This window comes from Olea europaea, chromosome 11 (genome assembly GCF_002742605.1).
Source record: "Olea europaea var. sylvestris chromosome 11, O_europaea_v1, whole genome shotgun sequence".
Taxonomy (NCBI): domain Eukaryota; kingdom Viridiplantae; phylum Streptophyta; class Magnoliopsida; order Lamiales; family Oleaceae; genus Olea; species Olea europaea.
This window is the reverse complement of record NC_036247.1, coordinates 33,889,398-33,909,246: the sequence shown is the minus strand read 5'-3', so window position 1 is coordinate 33,909,246 and position 19,849 is coordinate 33,889,398. Positions and strand designations below refer to the sequence as shown.

At 32.4% G+C, this 19,849-nt stretch overlaps 1 protein-coding gene across 6 annotated transcripts; it reads left to right on the top strand.

Annotated features, from left to right (window-relative positions):
* The first annotated feature begins 7,881 nt into the window (after positions 1-7,881).
* Positions 7,882-18,162, top strand: LOC111404162. Of its 6 annotated transcripts, none has more exons than XR_002704665.1 (8): positions 7,882-8,686; positions 10,087-10,188; positions 10,652-10,912; positions 11,866-11,982; positions 12,065-12,514; positions 12,834-14,744; positions 16,745-16,821; positions 17,819-18,162. XR_002704665.1 is itself a non-coding variant. In XM_023032925.1 (7 exons), the coding sequence occupies exons 1-7, from the start codon at positions 8,276-8,278 to the stop codon at positions 16,757-16,759; spliced, it is 3,267 nt and encodes a 1,088-aa protein (XP_022888693.1). In that variant the 5' UTR covers positions 7,882-8,275; the 3' UTR covers positions 16,760-16,870. The 6 variants fall into 6 exon arrangements, 1 of the variants encoding a protein (XP_022888693.1); XR_002704663.1 differs by having other exon boundaries at positions 17,710-18,162; XR_002704664.1 differs by having other exon boundaries at positions 16,745-16,863.
* Positions 18,163-19,849: the final 1,687 nt, after the last annotated feature.

Genomic DNA, 19,849 nt, shown 5'->3' with positions numbered 1-19,849 from the left:
ATGTATAAAATGCTTAGAAGGAACAAATTTTATTGAAAAAGAAGAAATTAATACAGAATTTTTGAGAGAAAAAATTGAAATTTCAGAAATAAAAATTCTTAGAAAAAGAATAGAAAGTCTAGAAGAAATGCAAAAATTAATAATAAATAAAATAGAAATAATAGAACATAATAATAAAGGTAAAACAATAGAAATAGAAGAACAAAATCAAAATAAAGAATATGTTCAGGTAATATGTAATCCAGAAAAACTTAAAAGTATTAAGGTAAAATGTTATATAAGAATAGGACAATATGAAATAAAGTGTTTAGGACTAATAGACTCCGAACGTAGTAATTGTATAATTAATAAGAAATTAATATCAAAACAATACATAATACATTCAGAAAAATCAATAGAAGCACAACAAATGGATGGAGAATTATATACTTACACAGAATTATTACAATCAAATAGTAAAATTAGTTTTTAGACAAGTTGTGGTAGAAGCATAGAATATACTTTACCTAAAGAATCTGTATGAGTTAGACCTTTAAATATTAAATATACATATTTTATTATAGGATTAAGTTTCTTATTAAAAGACAATGGAAGTATTACAATTACTAAAGACTTCTTACATTTACAAAAATATACATTATTTACATCAACACAGACAAATTATTTCCCATCACAGTGCATAGAGAAGCGTGGTTAAAGTAGTAGTAGCAATTGTAAGTGTGAAAGAGAAAGAGAATGTCAATTACTAGAAGAAGATAATTTAGAAGAACTTGATTTTGAAGATGAAATATATTTTGGAATTATAGAATTAGTAGATAATGAAAAAATTTATGATATGTTAATAACAGAACAAGAAATAGAAAATTTAATATCTAGACTAGAAAAGATAGAAATAATAGGAGAAAATGTTTTAAACTATTGGGAAAAAGATAAAATATTATGTGAATCAAAAATTAAAAACCCAGAATATATCATTAAAACTAAGAATATAGAAGCCACAAATTTAGACTTAGAAGATTTTAAAATACATATAAAAGAACTTTTAGAATTATGAGTGATTAGAAAATCAGAAAATTCTCATAGATCAGCAGCCTTTATTGTTAGAAAACATTCAGAAATTGTTAGAGTAAAAAGTAGAATGGTAATTAATTATAAAAGACTTAATGATAATACTATAAATGATGCTTACTATATACCAGACAAAAAGGTTTTAATAAATAAAATACAAGACTGCAAAACATTTAGTAAATTTGATTTAAAATCATGATTTTGGCAAGTAAAAATGCATTCAGAAAGTATTAAATGGACAGTTTTTACTTGTCCAGAAGGATATTTTGAATGGCTTGTAATGTCATTTGGAATTAAAAATGCACCTAATATTTTCCAAAGAAAAATGAAAAATATTTTTAATAAACATAGTAAGTTTGTAATAGTATATATAGATGATATTTTAGTATAAGAGAACACAGAGGACATTTACAAATAGTTTTTTCAGAATTTATTAAACACGGTCTAATAATTAGTAAAAAGAAAATGCTTTTATTTAAGGAATTTATAGATTTTTTAGGAGTGAATATAGGAGAAGGAAAAATTAAGTTACAATCTCTTATAGCTTAGAAAGCTTTAGAATTTTCAGATAAACTTGAAGATTTAAAACAAATTCAAAAATTCTTAGGATTAATAAATTATGTTAGACCATTTATACAAGATTTAGGAAAAATTGCAGTACCTCTTTATGCAAAGACCTCTCCTACAGGACAAAATTTTTTTAATCAAGAAGATATAAAATTAGTACAACAAATAAAAGAAAAAATAAAAACTTTACCAGAATTGCCCATGCCATTAGATTCAGAATATTTAATTATAGAAACAGATGGAAGTATGATAGGATGGGGAGCTATATTAATATGCAAGCCTAATAAATATACTGATAAAAGTACAGAAAGAATTTGTAGATGTAATAGTGGAAATTATAGAGAAAAATGAAATTTAAGCAGTATAGATGCAAAATTATTAGCCATTAATTATACATTAGATAGTTTTGAATTATTTATTATAGTTAAGAAAGAAATAACTATAAGAACAGATTGTGTTGCTATAGTCTCTTTTGTGAATAAAATGAAAATAGATTCAAAAAGAAAATAGATTAAAAAAGAAGTAGTAGGAAAAGATGGTTAAATTTTATAGACAGAATTACAAATACAGGAATTAATATAGAATTTGGACATATTAAAGATAGTGGATATTTTAAGTAGAATAATAATAGATAGAAATTATTAAATTTTTTAACATGATTTTGTCATACAGATGTCCAGACCAAGACCTTTAAGACCAGGAATTTCACTAGGGAATTCATTCGCATCAAGTTCTTTACCACATACTCTATTTAATCAGAACAGACCAATGTTACAAGACAGATTAAGGTTTGGAAACCAAGAACTGATAGTTTTTCCAAATAGTAATATTTCTTTTAAAATTTTACCTCATATTTCTTTATCTAGAGAAGAAAAATGCATTTTAGATAACTTATTGATTTCATATAATAAGAATCCAAAAGATCAGAAATATTTTCTTACATGCATGAATGCATTATCATAACATTTTAGTCAAAACAAGCAAAGATTTAAATTTTATGTTGTTATTAAAGGTAAAACATCAAGAATTTTTCATTCTTGGATAAAAGTTTTAGACTGTATTAAAAAATTTTCAGATTCTCTTTATAAAGGTTTTACAAATTTTCAAGAAGCTTAAGACACAGCAAGACAGCATATAGGAATAAATTTTTATTTATCTCCTTCTTTAAAAAATTACTCTAATCCTCCATTAGACTTCTCTCCAAGTAAAGATCAGAATATTTTTTGCCAACACTGTGAGTGTATGCAAAGAAATTATAAAGTTATTAATGAAGCCAACCAGAACCTTTCATTAGAAATAGCCCAACTCCAAAAGAAAGTGGCCCAATTAGAAAAATAGATTTTGGATTTAAAAGTCCATTATCCAAAAGGTACTATGGAGCCCAAGAAGTCCATAACTAGTTCAGCCCAAACGGTAGCTGGTAAAGACTTATCAAATCCGTTTAAGGTTGTGGACTTACCAAAAGTTTAACAGATTCAGGGGACTGGTGATTCCTCTACTAAATCAAATAATCAGACTCAGCAGACTGATAAATCTGCTACAGACAAAGGTAAAGAGATTTGGGATCTTTTAGGACAACCTAGTGGGAAATTTGAGTATTTAGTTAAATATAGTCCACCAAAACATTTTTTAAATAACCCAGATCTTTTACAAACTCAAGAAATTTAGCTCAATGAAGAAAAAGGAAAAATAATTGTTCAAGATAGCCAAGAACTTTTCCAAGATGCACAAGACCCCAATCAAGATACTGTTTCCTTAGAAAAGATTTTTAAAAAAATTGACAAATTTCAGAAACAATCTAAAAAAGAATAAGGAACTTCTTCAAAAAGATTAAGAAAAAGAAAAATGATGAAGAATTGAAAGAACAAATTAAAGAAGCAGTAAATCAAGTATTTGAGACAATTTAAAAAAAAAAAACCATGGAGAAAAAAAAGAAATTGCAGAATGCCCAGATCAAAAGGAAAAAGATGAAGCCAGTCTTTCCAGACTTTCAGACGAAGATCCACAGAATGAAGGATACAATAATTCAGATAGTGGGATATCATTTTCATCAGTGGCACGCCATAATCTCAGTACATAATGAGATCTCCAATAATTCAGAAAAAGACAAAGTCTGCTAGAAGAAAAGTTGAAGAATCTTTACTGTAAACTTTTTGAAAAAGTTTTCATTATTGATGTATTTTTAAGAAAGATGTCGGGATTTTTTCAAAAGAAATATTCCCCCTTAAATTATTTTAGACACTTGTTAGACATTTGATTTGCCAGAAGCTTCTCGGTGAAGTGAGTGCATTTCCTATTAAGGATAGAATAGACTTTTTGCTCCCAAAAATTTTTCTATTTAAAGGGACAGTTTCATTTGGTTTAAGCAAAAGTTTACAACATGTGTACTCTCTGCTATCTAAAAAACTTTTGAAACCTCTCATCCAGAAAAATTTTCAATCCAAAAATATTGTACAATAGAATACTCTTATTAATATTTAAGGTATTCCTTAATTCTCTAAAAGTTTTTATTCAGAACTTTAGGGAAATCCTTAGTTGTAAATTTCTAAGATGAATTTATAAATCCCTGATTTATTATTTATGTTTCTGTTTTGTAGTAAATATTTTTATGTTTTTCAAGTAAATATTTGTTTAGTTTTGATTTCATCCTATGTATATAATAAAAGCATAACTTGATTTTCAGAAGTCAAACTGTTTCTAGATTAATCTTAAGTGACCCAGATAGGTGAAAACTGTTGGCCAGAGTGAGCCTTTTGATATTTTCTGAAATGCTGGGGAAAGGGAAAAAATTAATCTAGGAATTTTTTAAGGGAGTGCCACGGGTAACCTTAAAAAGGAAAATCAGGTTCAAGTTTATATGTCTTAGGTGGTGAAAAAAAAAGATTTATAGAGAATTCTTAGAAAAAATTACAAAAAACTAAGGAGGGTACTGAGTAGGATTAAAGTTTAATTAAGAAAAACATCATTTTTTCAATAGCCTTATAATAGCAGTTTTTATCAAAAGAACTATCTCCAAAAGTTCTATATGTATTTGAATCTTCCATAAGTTCTTTTGTATAACTTAAATCCGAATTTTCTGAATCATTATCTTTTTTAATAATTCCTATTCTTATATTCTGTTTTTGGTCATAATATAGGTATTTTGATTCTTTTATCATCTTATTAATATACATTTGATCTTCAAGTTCTAATAATTCTTTTTTATCTAAATTCATTCCTAATTCTTTTGGATAAATTATTCTATCAGATTCTTCATCCATTAACTCTATATGAACTTGATCTTGATATGGTTCATTTTGTTCTTCTTCTAGATTAGATTCTTCTTCAAAATTATTTTCTCTTTGTATTTGATTATAATTTAAAAATTTTAAACTAGTTCTTCCATGAATATCTTTATATGTTAACGCTTCTTGTGGTGTTACAATTGTTTCTTGATTTTTTAAAAATTTCTCCATATCCCATTCTAATCCTGCTAACTGTTCTGATGAATATTCTTTAGGTATAACCATATTAATTCCTTTACTACTCATTAAACTTACTACTTTATCTATGTAAATTTTATATTTTGTTTGGGAATTATTTGAACATCTTCCTAAAAATCATATACTAATTAATAAATTGTCCCCACCTTCTACCTCTTCATATCCTTTAGTTTGAATTCCTATTTTAATCTTCTCTGAAAAATCTTTAATTGTTAATAAAAAATCTGGTTTACTATAGATTATTTCATTATTATTGTTCATATTAACTTCTGTACTAGCAATCATACACTTATCTATATTATTAATTCTTTCATCATATATAGTAACTAAAACCTTACATCCTAAATTTTTTCTCATTAATCCTTTTATTCCTATGACTATTAATCCTAAATGCATAAATCTAAAATTTTTCTTTTTTAATTCTCTTTTAGAATCTTCTGATATTAAATTTAATTTTCTTACTTGATTTCCTATACACTGAACTGATATTTCTCTACTATGTCTAGAAAATTGTTTTCTTATTTCAAAAATCCCTCTGTTATATGATATTTCTGGGTTAAGAATTCTTAACCCATCAGTCTGAAATCTTAAATAATCTTGTTGAGGGTCTATGATTTCTTCTATATTTTGATTATATTGTATAGGTCTATTCAAAACTCTTTCTATTATATTTCTGCTTATACTTGACGTACTTCTTCTAGATGTAGACACTTCTTCATTATTTCTATTAATTTCATTTATTGTTCTAGATTTTCCTAAGAAATGATTTGTACTCATCTTGGAAATTTACACTCTTTAGGTAATTTTCTAGTTACTTTCTCTTTTCCTATTTCTTTAAAACTTAAATTTTCTAATGTATTTGTTAAAGTTTTTAAATCTTTTTCTACACTTGACGTGGATGTTATTTCTATTTCCTTAGATTTATTAAAATTTAAAATTCTTTTTATTTCTGTTAAATCTATTTTAGATGGTACTTTTTCTAATTTAACAAGTTTTTCTAAAATACTCGAATTTTGATTTTTAATATAATCTAATGATTCTTTTATATTTCTTATTTCTTGATCCCTAGTAGTAATATTATCTTTAATTATTTCTAAATAATTTAATATCTTTTTATTTTATGATTCTAAATTTTTTGATAAATATATAATTAAATCTATCAAACAATTCCGACTTTGATCTTCCGAAAATAAACTATGTAATTTATGCTTATTATCTAAATTACACTTAATTATATTATTATCTACTGTTTGTACTTTTTTATTGATATTTTTTAAATCTAAGTCTAGATAATCAAACTGTCTTTTTGTTTCCAGTTTAATATAATATAAATTCTAATTCACTAAAAATGTTTTCTAAAAAATATATATGTTTATGTTCTTCAATTAATATCTTTTTAATTATATTTTCTCTTATTTCAACAGGTAAGTATCTAAAGACTTTTAAAATTTCTAAAATTTCAATTAAATCTTTACTATAAGTTCCTACTATGTTATCTTCTTCAAGGTAACCACAAATATCTTTGCTATATTTTACTTGATAAGTTAATCTATTCTTATTTCTTATATCTGTAAGTTCTAAGAGCCTAAAATCTAGTTCCAGTTTCTACTTCCTAATTGCTCTGATACCAAAAGGGTGTGTGTGTGTGTGTGTGTATCCATGTAGAGACGTGAAACCAAAGGGATAAGATGAATAAAACTTACATACCAAGATATATCTATATGGACGTGTATAGAAATATGAAATCAAAGGGTTAACATCAGGAAAATATATACCTATATGTATACGTATATATTTACATACACTTGTGTGCACAGAAATACGAAATCAAAATTTTACATTAGGGACATCCAGCTGTAGAAAAAGGAAATAACCAAACTTGAGTTGAATTTGGGAAAAGGATAGCAGAAATTGAACAAAAGCAGAGATCAAGATGAAAATGGTGAGTTTGATATCCTTGCAATTTGGATAGACTTATTCATGGAATTTTTTCAGAGATATAACTTTAGTAACCATAAATTATGCAACTATTGTGAACTGACGGAAGAGAAAAAAATAAAATAAAATTGTGGGGTAAAATAAAATTGTGGGGTCATTTGTCCCCACATGACTCCATCTGAGTCCGTCAATGATCAACATGAATAGTAGTTATAGACAATGTGGACTAATCAACATGAACAATTGCTTGTTTCCCTTTCTTTTTTGTTTTGAAGGTGATTTGCATTCGCGTCTCAAACTCGTTTCAAAGTTCTTTGCACTTTTGACGGTGACTTAACAATCTCTCCATGATTCACAATTGAGAGCTGTTGTGCTTCAGGAGGCTTCAATGAGGATAAGCTATTGCTTATTTTGATTAATGCACATTAACTAGAACTAATATTCATGTTGATTAATGCACATTGTCTATATACATCTATGCAAAAAATGTAGGATTTGTGATTAATTTTTGGAAATTTGAGATATAATTCAAGAGTAATGTTATTCGGCAATTGCAGTAGTTATTCTATGTAATAGCTTGTTATTTGAAAACAATAAAGTATAAAAAAATTAATGTCCCAAATAACAAACTGTGCATCTGTTGATTATATGAACAAGTTAGGAGATTTGACGAGACAAACAGTTGTGGGCTTAATTAATTTGGATCGTACAGGAAAAGCCCAAAATCTTCCCACATGAAGCCCATTATCTCAGCTCATTCAAGTGGGGTCCATGATTTCGTAAATCTTCCCTACTTTCCCAAATGAATATTTGACCCTTCTCCCTTTCCACTCACCGTCTTTAAAGCAAACATTCAACACAATCAAGAGGTGCTCGTCACACTCCCCCATCCCTAACCCTATCTTTTTCCAAGTCTCGCTCTCAAGAATTCAAATTGGCGAATTGTATTGAAACTTGAGGAAATCTCAGTTTTTGTGTCAGTTCTCTCTGACAGTTGGAAATTCGTTGTATAGACATAGAGATTTCGATTGTTTGGTTGAAATTTGATTTTCCTTGTACTGTTTTTGTATTTATCAATTCAGGTTGAGTCTCTCCCTTTTTTTTCATGTAGAGTGATAGATTTGTTTTGTTTGAATCGAATTTGACGTGGAGTCTGTATTAGTAGGTTAGTGATGAATAATGAGAAATTAGGGTTAGGGTTTTTGTGAATTGTAAAGGACATGGAGAGTACACGCAGACCATTCGACAGATCTCTTTCGAAAGAACCGGGACTGAAGAAACCCAGGCTCACTGAGGACCCTGCCGCACCCGATCGTAGCTTTAATGGACGTGGCAGAACTAGCCTTGGCGGCGGATTTATTCAACGACCTGTGTCTTCGTTCTCTGGGGGTGGAGGCGACTCGAGATTCCAGAGGGACCGAGACTCGGAGAGCAGTGATTCTGTCCGTGGGCCTTACCATCACCAACAGAGTCCGCAGCTGCATCAGGAGCTGGTGACCCAGTACAAGACTGCCTTGGCTGAGCTGACTTTTAACTCGAAGCCCATAATTACGAACTTGACTATTATTGCCGGTGAAAATGTGCACGCGGCCAAGGCAATTGCAAACACTGTCTGTTCGAATATTCTCGAGGTGATCTCAGTCTTTTTTTTTTTTTTTTTTCACGCTACTAGAAAATAGTTCATTATTTTACTTCTAGAAGTGTATTGAAAAAATTGAAAAGAAAACTGGAACATATAGCAGATTGGGCTGCAGCGAATGTGATTTCCATAGTTAAGGGAAGAAGTACTGGGTGTAAGTTTTATAGCAAGTGGTTTATCTTCATTGAAAATTCTTTTTAATCATACAGATTGATGTGTGGCTGAGAATTATTCTATTTGAAAGAACATTATTTCGAGCACAATAGCATAAGTCAAATAACAAATTGCTTAATCATATGCGAATGGTGAAGATGTGGGAAGCTGGAAATTCACTCTCAATTTATAATAATTGATATTGCATTTTATCGTCAATGTGATGGCATTGATTATTCATTTATTGGATGCACCATTTGTTGTGGTTGCCTTAAAACGGTCATCTTTTTCTGTTTCACACGTAATAGACAGTGTGAGTTTATATTTTGGACAAATGATCTGTGATAATTTGTAATATTTTCTATTCTTTTGAGGATCTTTTTGAACCCCTTGGAGAGAGGGGTTGGGGAGGAGGAATACTTTACACACTGCTTTTATGTGTTGATTACAAAAATGAGTTAATACTAGCACATTGAGTTGTATGGGACTCGTCTCTTATATATGTATTTTCTTTAGTTGAACAGTTTTATTACCGACATCAATGTTTGGGCTGTATGTTTGAAGCTGAAGTTCTGAGCTATGTTGTCATTTCATCAGAAGAAGTAAATTAAATGTCGATTTTGGGCTTCGTAAGATATAAAATTTCCTCTTGTAATCTTTTCATTGATTTTCTATGTAACTTCTGTTGTATTCTTTCCAATCATTCTTCTGGTTTCTTGAAGAGAATGTCCATTATTGTAAAGCTGCTGGTACATACTCAAGGTGTTTACTGAAGAATGTTTGAGTTGATTACTCAATTGATTACGTATGTAACAAAAATTAGTTGTGTGATCTGATATGATACAAACTCAAGCAATTTCGATGTTGTAAAGGGTGGCGTTATCCTTTTCCCTGGATATGGAACTTTGTATTAGCAAAAATTTTAAGCATTAGATGATTACCAACTGTCGACGGGTAGAGCTTATTTTCTTCCTTGGTTAATAAATTCCAGAAAAACTTTTATGTAGGTTACAGTTTGGTCTTCATTTTGAATTGTTAATTCAATCCAATCTTAAAGATTGAAATCTGTCTTCTTCTTCTCTCTTTTTTTTCTTTTTATTTTTTATTTTTTTTATTTTTGTTGCCCTTCCTGCTTGCCTTCTGGTGCTTTATGCAGCCTATTATTTCTTTCACTGGTACACAGTGTTTTCAAAATTTTTCTTATCCATATTTTGTCTTACCCTAGATATTTGTTTACAGGTTCCTTGCGAGCAAAAGCTACCATCTCTTTATCTATTAGACAGTATTGTGAAGAATATAGGGAGGGATTATATTAAACACTTTGCTTCCAGATTACCTGAGGTCAGGTTTTTATAATCTGCTCTTTCTCATGTTACTTGATACGTCTTCACCTGTAGAAATACTTTGCCTCTATCTTATCATCACTCCATTGGTAGCTCTTCTATGGGCCTGTTTGACATGGTTTTTGATAAGCCAAAAGCTGTCTTTAGGCATGGGTCGATAATTTTCCAGAAGTTATTTGTCCAATTAATTTGGAGGAGCTGCCTAAGGTGGCATCCTTAGAAAGCTCTTCTACAAAAAGCAGTAGCTGAAGCTATCCAAACAGGCCTATTTATTTCTGTCTTATCATTATATTTTTCAGCGTTGAATATGCAAGTAAAAGATGTGTTTCACCTCCCTTAACTTGATTTGCTGATAATTATCCCCTCATTCTTGAGGAGGGAAGAGCTTCTAGTTGAGAGAATCAAACTTTTAATTCCAATTGATTTTAACTATAATAATCTGTTTTGAGTTCATTTTTCAGGTTTTCTGCAAGGCATATAGACAGGTTGATCCTTCAATCCATCCTGGTATGCGGCATCTTTTTGGCACGTGGAAGGGAGTCTTCCCTCCCCAGCCACTTCAGATAATTGAAAAAGAGCTTGGAATTGCTACTGCTGTCAATGGTTCATCTTCAGGAACAACACCGTCTAGGCCGGATTCACAGGCTCAACGTCCTGGACACAGCATTCATGTAAATCCCAAGTATTTAGAGGCAAGGCAGCGTCTTGAGCAGTCATCCAGTGTAAGGGGCTTGTCATCCTTCTTATCACAATAATTATTCTTGGCTCCATTGAGAGCTGCTCATCTTTTTTTTATTTCTTCATCTCACACCTAGAGAAGTTTTGTTGGTATCATTTTAACATTTGATAAGCTTTGTTCCTAGTTACCCCAAGTTTCTGCAGATATCCTTGAGACCATGTGATGCATGCGATGTTAGATGTCAGTGCTCCAAATATTAATTCTAAGAAAAAATATGATTCGTTCCTGAATTTGGCACCTAATTGGATCTAGATCACTAGCGACCAAGTCTTTTAAGTGAAATGAGAGGTGTGATAACAAATTGCAGGATTATTTTGTTTGTTAGCATGACCATGAAATTCAAATTGCCAGCCTGTTTGGGATATGTTCGGGGATGTTGGTGTCTTTTCATAGTAATTGAAGGGATGTTGGTGTCCTTTCATAGTAATTGAGATGGGAGAATTTTATTAAGTAGCGTGTTTGAACAGTTGTTCTTGTTCATAGGGGCAGCTCAGTCCTCATATCTTCCCTCAATGATGAAATAGCATTCCGGAATGGACAATGGTTCTGCGAATTGTACTGTCAGATCATCTCAATTAATGATTGAATTTAAAAAGTGGATCCTAAACAGGAACGGGAGCTGGTCCTCCTTTAAACCTTTTTCTATACTTGCATTCCCAGATACTCATGCTATTGTACTTGGTTGATGTACTGATTACCCTGCTTAAACTTTTCAGTCACGATACAATTTACAAATTTTTTTGTGGATGTTTTTGAGTTGGTTTTTATTTTTTCTTAAGAGTTATTTGTTTATCCAGGGGATTGTTACTTGTTTTCTTATCTCAGCAGGGGGGGGGGGAGTTCATGTGTTCTTTGGTATATGCTCTATCCTTCTTAAGAAACAACCTGTGTGTATCCTTTTTTGTTCTTAATTTATGTTGTCTTGACGTGATGAAGGTGAGAGGAGCTGCCGGAGACACTAGTAAAACCTTGATGAACTTACCTGATGATGTTGACGTACCAGAGAGAACCAGTATTAATTCGGGAAGAACATGGACTGATCCATATGTTAAGGTGCATGTGGAAAAATATAGTATCGAAATGTCTTGCTCTTAATCTTTCACAATCGGTGTTCTAAATTACTCTAAACTTGCAGAACATCCAGCGCCCTTGTAAAGATCAAGTAAATGAACCTGCTTGTGCCAAAAATTTAAGTGCAACATATGGAGGAGATTCTGACTATGGTTCTGATTCATCAAAGCATTCACATTTGGGTATTGGAAGAGCGAGTGAAAAACTTAAACAACATGGAAAGCTGCTATATGAATCTGGTAGAGATGTAAATGGGAAAATAATCGATCAACAGAATGGTTTTGACATGGAGCACAGATTTCGAAGCTATCCTGCCCATAAATCTACAGGTCCTGACTCACTAGAACTAAAGAAAAACTTTGGGAATAGAAGCAGCAGTGGGATTGGTAGGAACTGGAAGAACTCTGAGGAAGAGGAGTATACGTGGGATGATATAAACTCAAGACCCACAGACAGTGGTGCTGTTGATATCTCAGATAAAGATCTGTGGATACCTGACGAATTTGAAAGATTGGTAAGTTTTATCGAGGTTCAATGGATTGTTAAACCACGAAATATCAGCTTGTTCAAATTTGGTTAGGGATTGTTTCTATTATAATAGAGGGAGGGGGAGACCTAAAGTAACATGGTTTGATTTAGTTTTGGATCTTCCAGTAGAAGTAAATGTAGCAATGAACGGAACAAATGGGCGAAAGGATTTTTGTAGCTGGCATCAAATTTATTCAATAAGGCTTATTTTAGTTTTTTCTTTTTTGGTTCTTGTAGTCATATTGCTGGACCGTGTCAATGTGCCAGCCATTTGACCAAATTTATTTTGGATATTTGTTGTGCAGGACTTTGAGAACCATATCCAAAGGCCCCAAAGTGGACATTTCGTTGGATCAAGGTTTGATGATGAAACATCCACTGTTTCTCTAACTAAAAATCCAGGCCAGGTAGTTCCTCGGACTCGAATGGCATCATCATTGACGCAGGAGATACATCCACTAGAAAGGAGACTTTCAGGCCCAGTTAAAAATATATCAGGTGAGGGATATCATGTTCCATTTTCAAGCTCTGCAAAGTCATTGGACAGGACTTCTTTCCAATCACAGATGGGCCCAGGCCTTAGTGGAGCACCAAGCTTTAGCTTTTCTACAAATGCTAAGTCGGGGTCCACACCATCATTAACACGACAGACTCTGGGGACTGGATCCCAATCACCAATGCACCAGCGATCCCCTTCACCTTCACTCTCAGCATGCAATCCGAATCAAGTACCGCACAATTTTGCTGATCAAGAACAAAACTCCGCCCCACATCTTGTAGATCCAAGAATGTCTCAATTTTCAGGACAAAGAAATAAAGGGCCACGTAACCAGTTTTCTCAGGATTCTGGGTCTATGTCACCACAGGATGTCAATCTAGCTAGCTCACATAGATTGCAGCACCAAAGTTCACAGACATTATCTACTGTAATGCCCCCTCAGCTGAGGAAACATGTTGCATCCAGTCAACAGAAAAAGCTTGAACTCTGTTATGGGGAAGCTCAGAAGCGGTCGCTGCCACAAAATTCAGGTATTGAGAACTGCTCTACCACAGGGAAGTTATCACTTTACCAACCAAATCCTCTTTCTTCTGACTCTCCAGAACAATCAATTACCAGCACTTCGTTGGCTTCTGTAGTGAAGAGTGAAATAAGTTCTAGTGTGCGTAACTTGCGTAAATCAAGTTTTCAAGGTGCCGAGGGTGTGTCAGCACAGGTAGTTGCACAACTGCCTCTTCCAAGTGGACCTCCTCCTACCAACTTAACATCCTTGCCATCATTACATGGAAGCACATTGGTTGATACATTTTCTTACGGAAAGGTACAAGGACCACCACTGCTACCTGGTTCGCCGTCATCATCTTTAGCAGGTAGTAGCTCAGAAGAGAAACCAAGTGCAATAAATCCTGCCTCTAATCCAGTGTCTAGTCTTTTGAGCTCTTTGGTTGCAAAAGGCTTGATCTCTGCATCCAAGAAAGATTCACCATCTTTAGCTCCAACCAGCATACCAACTCAACCTCCGGACCTAGATACTGGGGCTATAAGCAGTAGTACAACTGCAGATTCTTCTGGTGCTGCCATAGATAAACCTTTTCCATATACTGCAGATGAGCTATCTTCACATGGGCCTGATACTAAGATCTTTGATGGTTTGCTTCAGTCCATGACAACAAAGAGAAAAAGCCTCATTGGTTTTGAGTTTAAGCCTGATGTAGTTCGGCAATCGCATCCAGCTGTGGTCATTGAACTTCTTGATGACCTTCCTCATCAGTGCAGCATGTGTGGTCTGAGACTCAGGCTCCAAGAACAATTTGATAGACACATGGAATGGCATGCATTGAGGGCCCCTGGCCAGGATTCTTTGAATAAGATTTCAAGGAAATGGTACCCCAGTTCAGACGATTGGGTTGCAGGAATTGTTCCCCTTCAACCCATTGATGGCACCTCAGATCTATTGCACTCGGAAAACAGTGAGCCTTTGGTTCCTGCAGATGAAAGTCAATGTGCATGTATTCTGTGTGGTGAGCTGTTTGAAGACTTCTACCATCAAGAAAGGGGCGAATGGATGTTCAAAGGAGCTGTTTACTTGACTAACCCATCCCCAAATGGGGGAACAGAAAATGCCCATGGCAGTGCTGATATGGGTATCATAGTCCATGCTGACTGTGCTGCTGAAGTTTCTTTTTGTGACTCAGGACTGACGGGGGATATCAAATTGGTAAGTACCATGCGTGGTAATTGATTTTGGAATTTAAATCCTATTTTATGTTCCTATAGTGCAATGAACCCACTATTGGTCAGTTCACTACATCCTTTATGTGATCATATATAACACACACACACAAAATATAATATAATATATTAAAATATCACATCAAGGGTGAATCATTTTTTGGACGATTTTAACCCTCTACAATTCAATTATTTGAATAGTACCTTACTTTTCGTTTTTCGATATGTAATAAATACTACAATTATTGTCATTTATGAAATTTGGGTTATTAATTTTCATTTAACTGACATTCACATTAACCTAGATTCAATGAATTTTCACTTTATGAATTTTGAATTACATGTATCTAGAGTTATTATAGATGATTTTATTCATATTCATGTATCTAAAAATTTAATGGGTGTGTAAATTTATGTATTAACAATTAATTTTTATGTATCAAATGTAATATAAAAAGATTGCTCATTTATAGTATTTCATCATTACAAAATATTAAATTTTCCTGCATTGTTGGATTGAGATTCGACCAAACTCTTTTGAACTAACGTCACTTTAATGGACCATTCATTACGCTTGAAAATCTCTTAAAGCCTTCCCTTCCACAGTAAACGTCAATTTGTGAAAACAATTTAAATAGTTGAGAGATTAATTCACTTACGTCTAACACTCATGAGAACAGCTAAATATATTCATGAACATGAAATTTAATTAATTTGAATTAATGAATATAGAAAAATAATAATTTATATACACATGATCTTGAAAAAGAATTTAGACAAAGGGTGTGTAACTGAACTTGGAAAATAAAATTATATCATAGATTAAATTAATAATCTTGAAAATAAATAAGTGTACATGAACTTGAATAATTTATTTACTCCTAGATTAATTGAATAGCCCCCAAAACATATAAAGTATAATTAATTTGCACCATTTTAATCTAAATATGATAGAAATGCAAGTCTTTGAAAATAAATGTTAATTATTGTACGTGCATGTAAATAGTGAAATGCATAATTGAATGTATTTGTATCTCTAAATCCTTTAGCAGATTTTATTTGAGTGTTCTAGTTCATTCACCTGTTTTCCATGTTAGTTTGAATAGATTTTTTCCACTTCTGTTGGTGAGAGGTTTTAAAGGCATTCCAGATTTCTCTCTCTTTTCGTTGTATTTATTTTGGGTGGTGGGTGGGCAGGTAGACGTTTTGTTATGTGGCCCGTGCCAAATTTGTAGACAGTGTTGGCTAACTTTCTATAAACTGTCTATGATCTTCATACCTTAGAGACTTGGTATTACATATCAAGTATGCAGTTAACTTTCTAATTGTTGAAAAGCACAGGGGACCAAAAACTCAATCGTTGGTAGAGACACTGGAATGAAGATTTAACTCTCTCTACTTGTCAAAAATTCTTTTTTTACATCCATATAATATGCTAGCTTGAATGAAAACCATTTTTAGTGTGGCTGTTTTGATGTTACAATCAAGTTCTGTGTTTTGTTTGGTCTTTATAATGAAATCGAAAGAACTCTGCGCATATTAATAAGCTTTTTTTTTTTTTTCCTTCTTCATTTTTTTTTTCCTTCATTTTTTTTTTTTTTGGATTCTCCGTAATTTATTATGGATCGTAGAAGTAAAGAATATTATCCTCGAATGTGGTGACTGTGATGTGTACTCTGTTTCTCTGGGAATTGTTTTGAAGTCGAAATTTATTTTAATTAAGAAATTACCTATCAAATACTTGGAAATCGGAACTATCAAAGAGGAAGCTTAAGGGAATGTTTGGTAGGGGGGATTATACTCAACAAAATTGAGGAAGAAAAATTAAGCTAAACAATCTTGTTCATTAGTGTATAGTCGTGATCAAAATGGTGTATTCAACATAGACAAATTGTTCAATATTGTGCTTTAATAATAGAGCTATTGCTAATATTCTTAATTTCTGCAAGCTAATCTCATGGTGACTCATCTTGTATCCATTTGCAGGAAAAATATGCATGATGTTTGGATGTGGAAACCAATGACATCACAGGTGTATGGTACAGAGAAACAATCAAATTTTTGTATGTCCACTATTCAGAGCCTGTGTCAAGATCTTTGTCCATGTATGTGCGTAGTGAACTAGTGCTTGCAGCTACTTACCTAGTCAAATTTTTTTCCTCCATGGACTCTAAGCTGAAATATATATATATATATATATATATATATATATATATATATATATAATATGTTTCTCTAGTTCCTTTCCATTTGTATTGGTGTTTGTTTAAAGTTCTTCCTAAGAAAAAATTTGGTTTCATTCCAGCATTGTTGGCTGCGTGTTTCTTCAAATTAGATGTCCATAGAACACTAAGGGGTGGAACCATGTATCATTACGGTAGCAAATCAGTTTTTCCTCTATAGTTTCTTCTTCTCAGTTGTCTTGTAAATCCTTCTTCCTTCTAATTTCCTGTTTGCCACTATAACCTTCCATAAAAATTGGGATCTCTGCTAAAAATGTTCCTACTTTCCTGGAGACTTGTATTCGAGTCCTGCAATGTACGAGACTTATTTCTCTCAAGAAAATTGTGGCCCTTTTCTTTTTGTAGCTTGTTATTAATAGCTTATATTGCTTTTCCTGATTAATTATTGATTCTCATTTTTTGATTGTGTAATTCTATAACGTTTCCATGGTATTGCCATTTCTGTCATTTAACAAAGATATACTCATTTCGAGAAAATCTGTGGCTGAAACCTCCAGCAGAAAAATTGAAATTCATTTTAGATAGATGTTTTATTTTTCCTTTAAATTACCCGGATATTTGAGTCCTGTTTAGATTCTGAATCTTATTTTTCTTCATTTGGATATAAAGCAGCGAGTTGAATTATATTGTAGCTAGAATGTAATATTTTCCATGCAACTGTTTGCTTTCATTGTATGTGATATCAGCCTTTATTTTTTGAACTTTTAGGTACGTGAGAAAATGAATGGAAAATCACTTTTTCCAGCATTATTTTGCCTTTCTGGAGATCCAGTTTTGCTTTACAGGGAGTATGTTTTCTTTTTCATGTTTGCACCAGGAAGAATTACATGCCCGAACTCCCAGGGAACCACTTGGATTCACACCTAAAGCGAACTTGGAAGCAGACTTGATCGACTTTTTGGAGCGTGTTAATGTGAATTGTGAGGCACGAATTGGTGATAAAACAAGTGATTGTGACTGGATATTTTGGTTAATACCCTGTGAAGTTTTATGTGGGACAACTCTTTTGAGATTAATTTGTAGGAGCGATGATTTGATCAATTGGATATTACGGACTTTTAAATGATTTTGCCACAAATATTGAGGTGTATCTCTTCGGACATTAGACTTGTCTCCAGAACGAACGTGAGTTATATACTACTAATGTCATTTAAAAGCCAATGGTACGGCACAGTTATTGTTGTCGCTTACAAAAGATTGTGACCCTGATTGTGTTACATGTACACAACAACTTACAGATTTATTTATCAATAGATGATGCGTGAGATATGATTGAATCATAATTTTGTCAACTAACTTGTTTGGCCCGATTGAGATTTTAATATATTTCTCTCTTCCTTCAAATTAAATATTATTCAATAAAATAATATTACGTGTAAATAAAAAAAAAAAATTCTTTCTTTTTTAAGCATGCATTATTTTTGAAGTTACTATTTCAAAATGCGTTATTCCCAAAAAATTATTTAAAATGGGGGTCAAACTAGGGCTAAAAAAATAAACTCTTCTACTTTCTTTTTGTTACCTCACCAATCTGTAAAATAATTTGTGAATGATTATGTGCAGCAAGGATTTTTCTTGTGCCTTCATTTACAACGAAGGTAGAATACATAGCAGCATGGATATGAAATTGTTAGATTATGTACATAATTGAACAAATCATGTTGATATAAAATTTTATTGTAGTAGAGACATTGTTCGGAAAGGTATGATTGCATTGGTCATAATTCCAACTGAGTACAATCCTTGATCTTGGTAATAAAATTCTTCACTTGAATCAATTTACAAACTATTTAACTATCCTAAATTTTTACGAGTGTGTAATATTAAGGGCTTGCTTGGTAGAGTGTATTTGGAAATCAGTTACTGAGTAGTGTTTTTTGGATAATGTGCGATTAAAAAGTGAGGAAATTTTATTGGCTTATGTGTATAATATTTTATTGTGTGAATAAATGGTGGAGTGTAATCTTGTAGCAAACAATTTAAATTTTTAAATAATGACAAAGAGGGGCTAAGGTAGCTTTGTTAATTATTTATACTGTCAAATTAGTTCTTTTGAGTTTGGAAATTGACTTTAAAAATTTTTGTTTTTACAAGTACGACCGACCAAATCAAATCAAGAGTAGTTAGGATTTGGGTTATGCTATTTTACCAGGTGAGGGTTCAACAGCCCCCCAACCGAGAGAAACTTGGGTGGGGGCGGTTGCACCATCCACGTGATGCGACCGTCCAACCCAGATACATCACCTATGCAGATGGCCCACACACTTCGGGGGTGTGTGGTAGTCCACCTGCCGAGGTGGCGCACATTGATAGGGTGCGACCATCCTATTTAAGTTTTTTTCCATCCACAAATTACTCACATGCAAGGAGGTGGGTAATTTTTTGGGCATTTTTTATTGGATGGGGTCCACTCCTGTTGTGAATAACTTGTAAAAAATCTGGTAGAATGGGTTTATCCTTCTTGATACTGGACTTGGGTCAGTAGTTCAGCGAAATTGAGATTGTTTAAGTGTACCTAACTTATTAACCATTGACCAAAATTGATTAAAAACGTGTTCGAGGAATGACATTTTTGGCTTAGTAAAATAGTTCAAACGGACCGAAGACGTGGCTGATATGTGGTTGTAATCCTTATTCACACACATTACTGTGCATGCAATTCTCTTTGGTTCTTCTCTGTAAATCTTTAGCAGATTTTGTGATGGACACTTGGCGTAGACAAAGAGAGAAATCTTTTGTTTACTGTTGTGAACAGTGTTTGTAGAACTTGTTAGGCTAGAGAGAGAGAGTGAAGAAATTACAAATTTCTTCATAAATTTGTATTGAAAATTCTTGATTCGATTTCTAG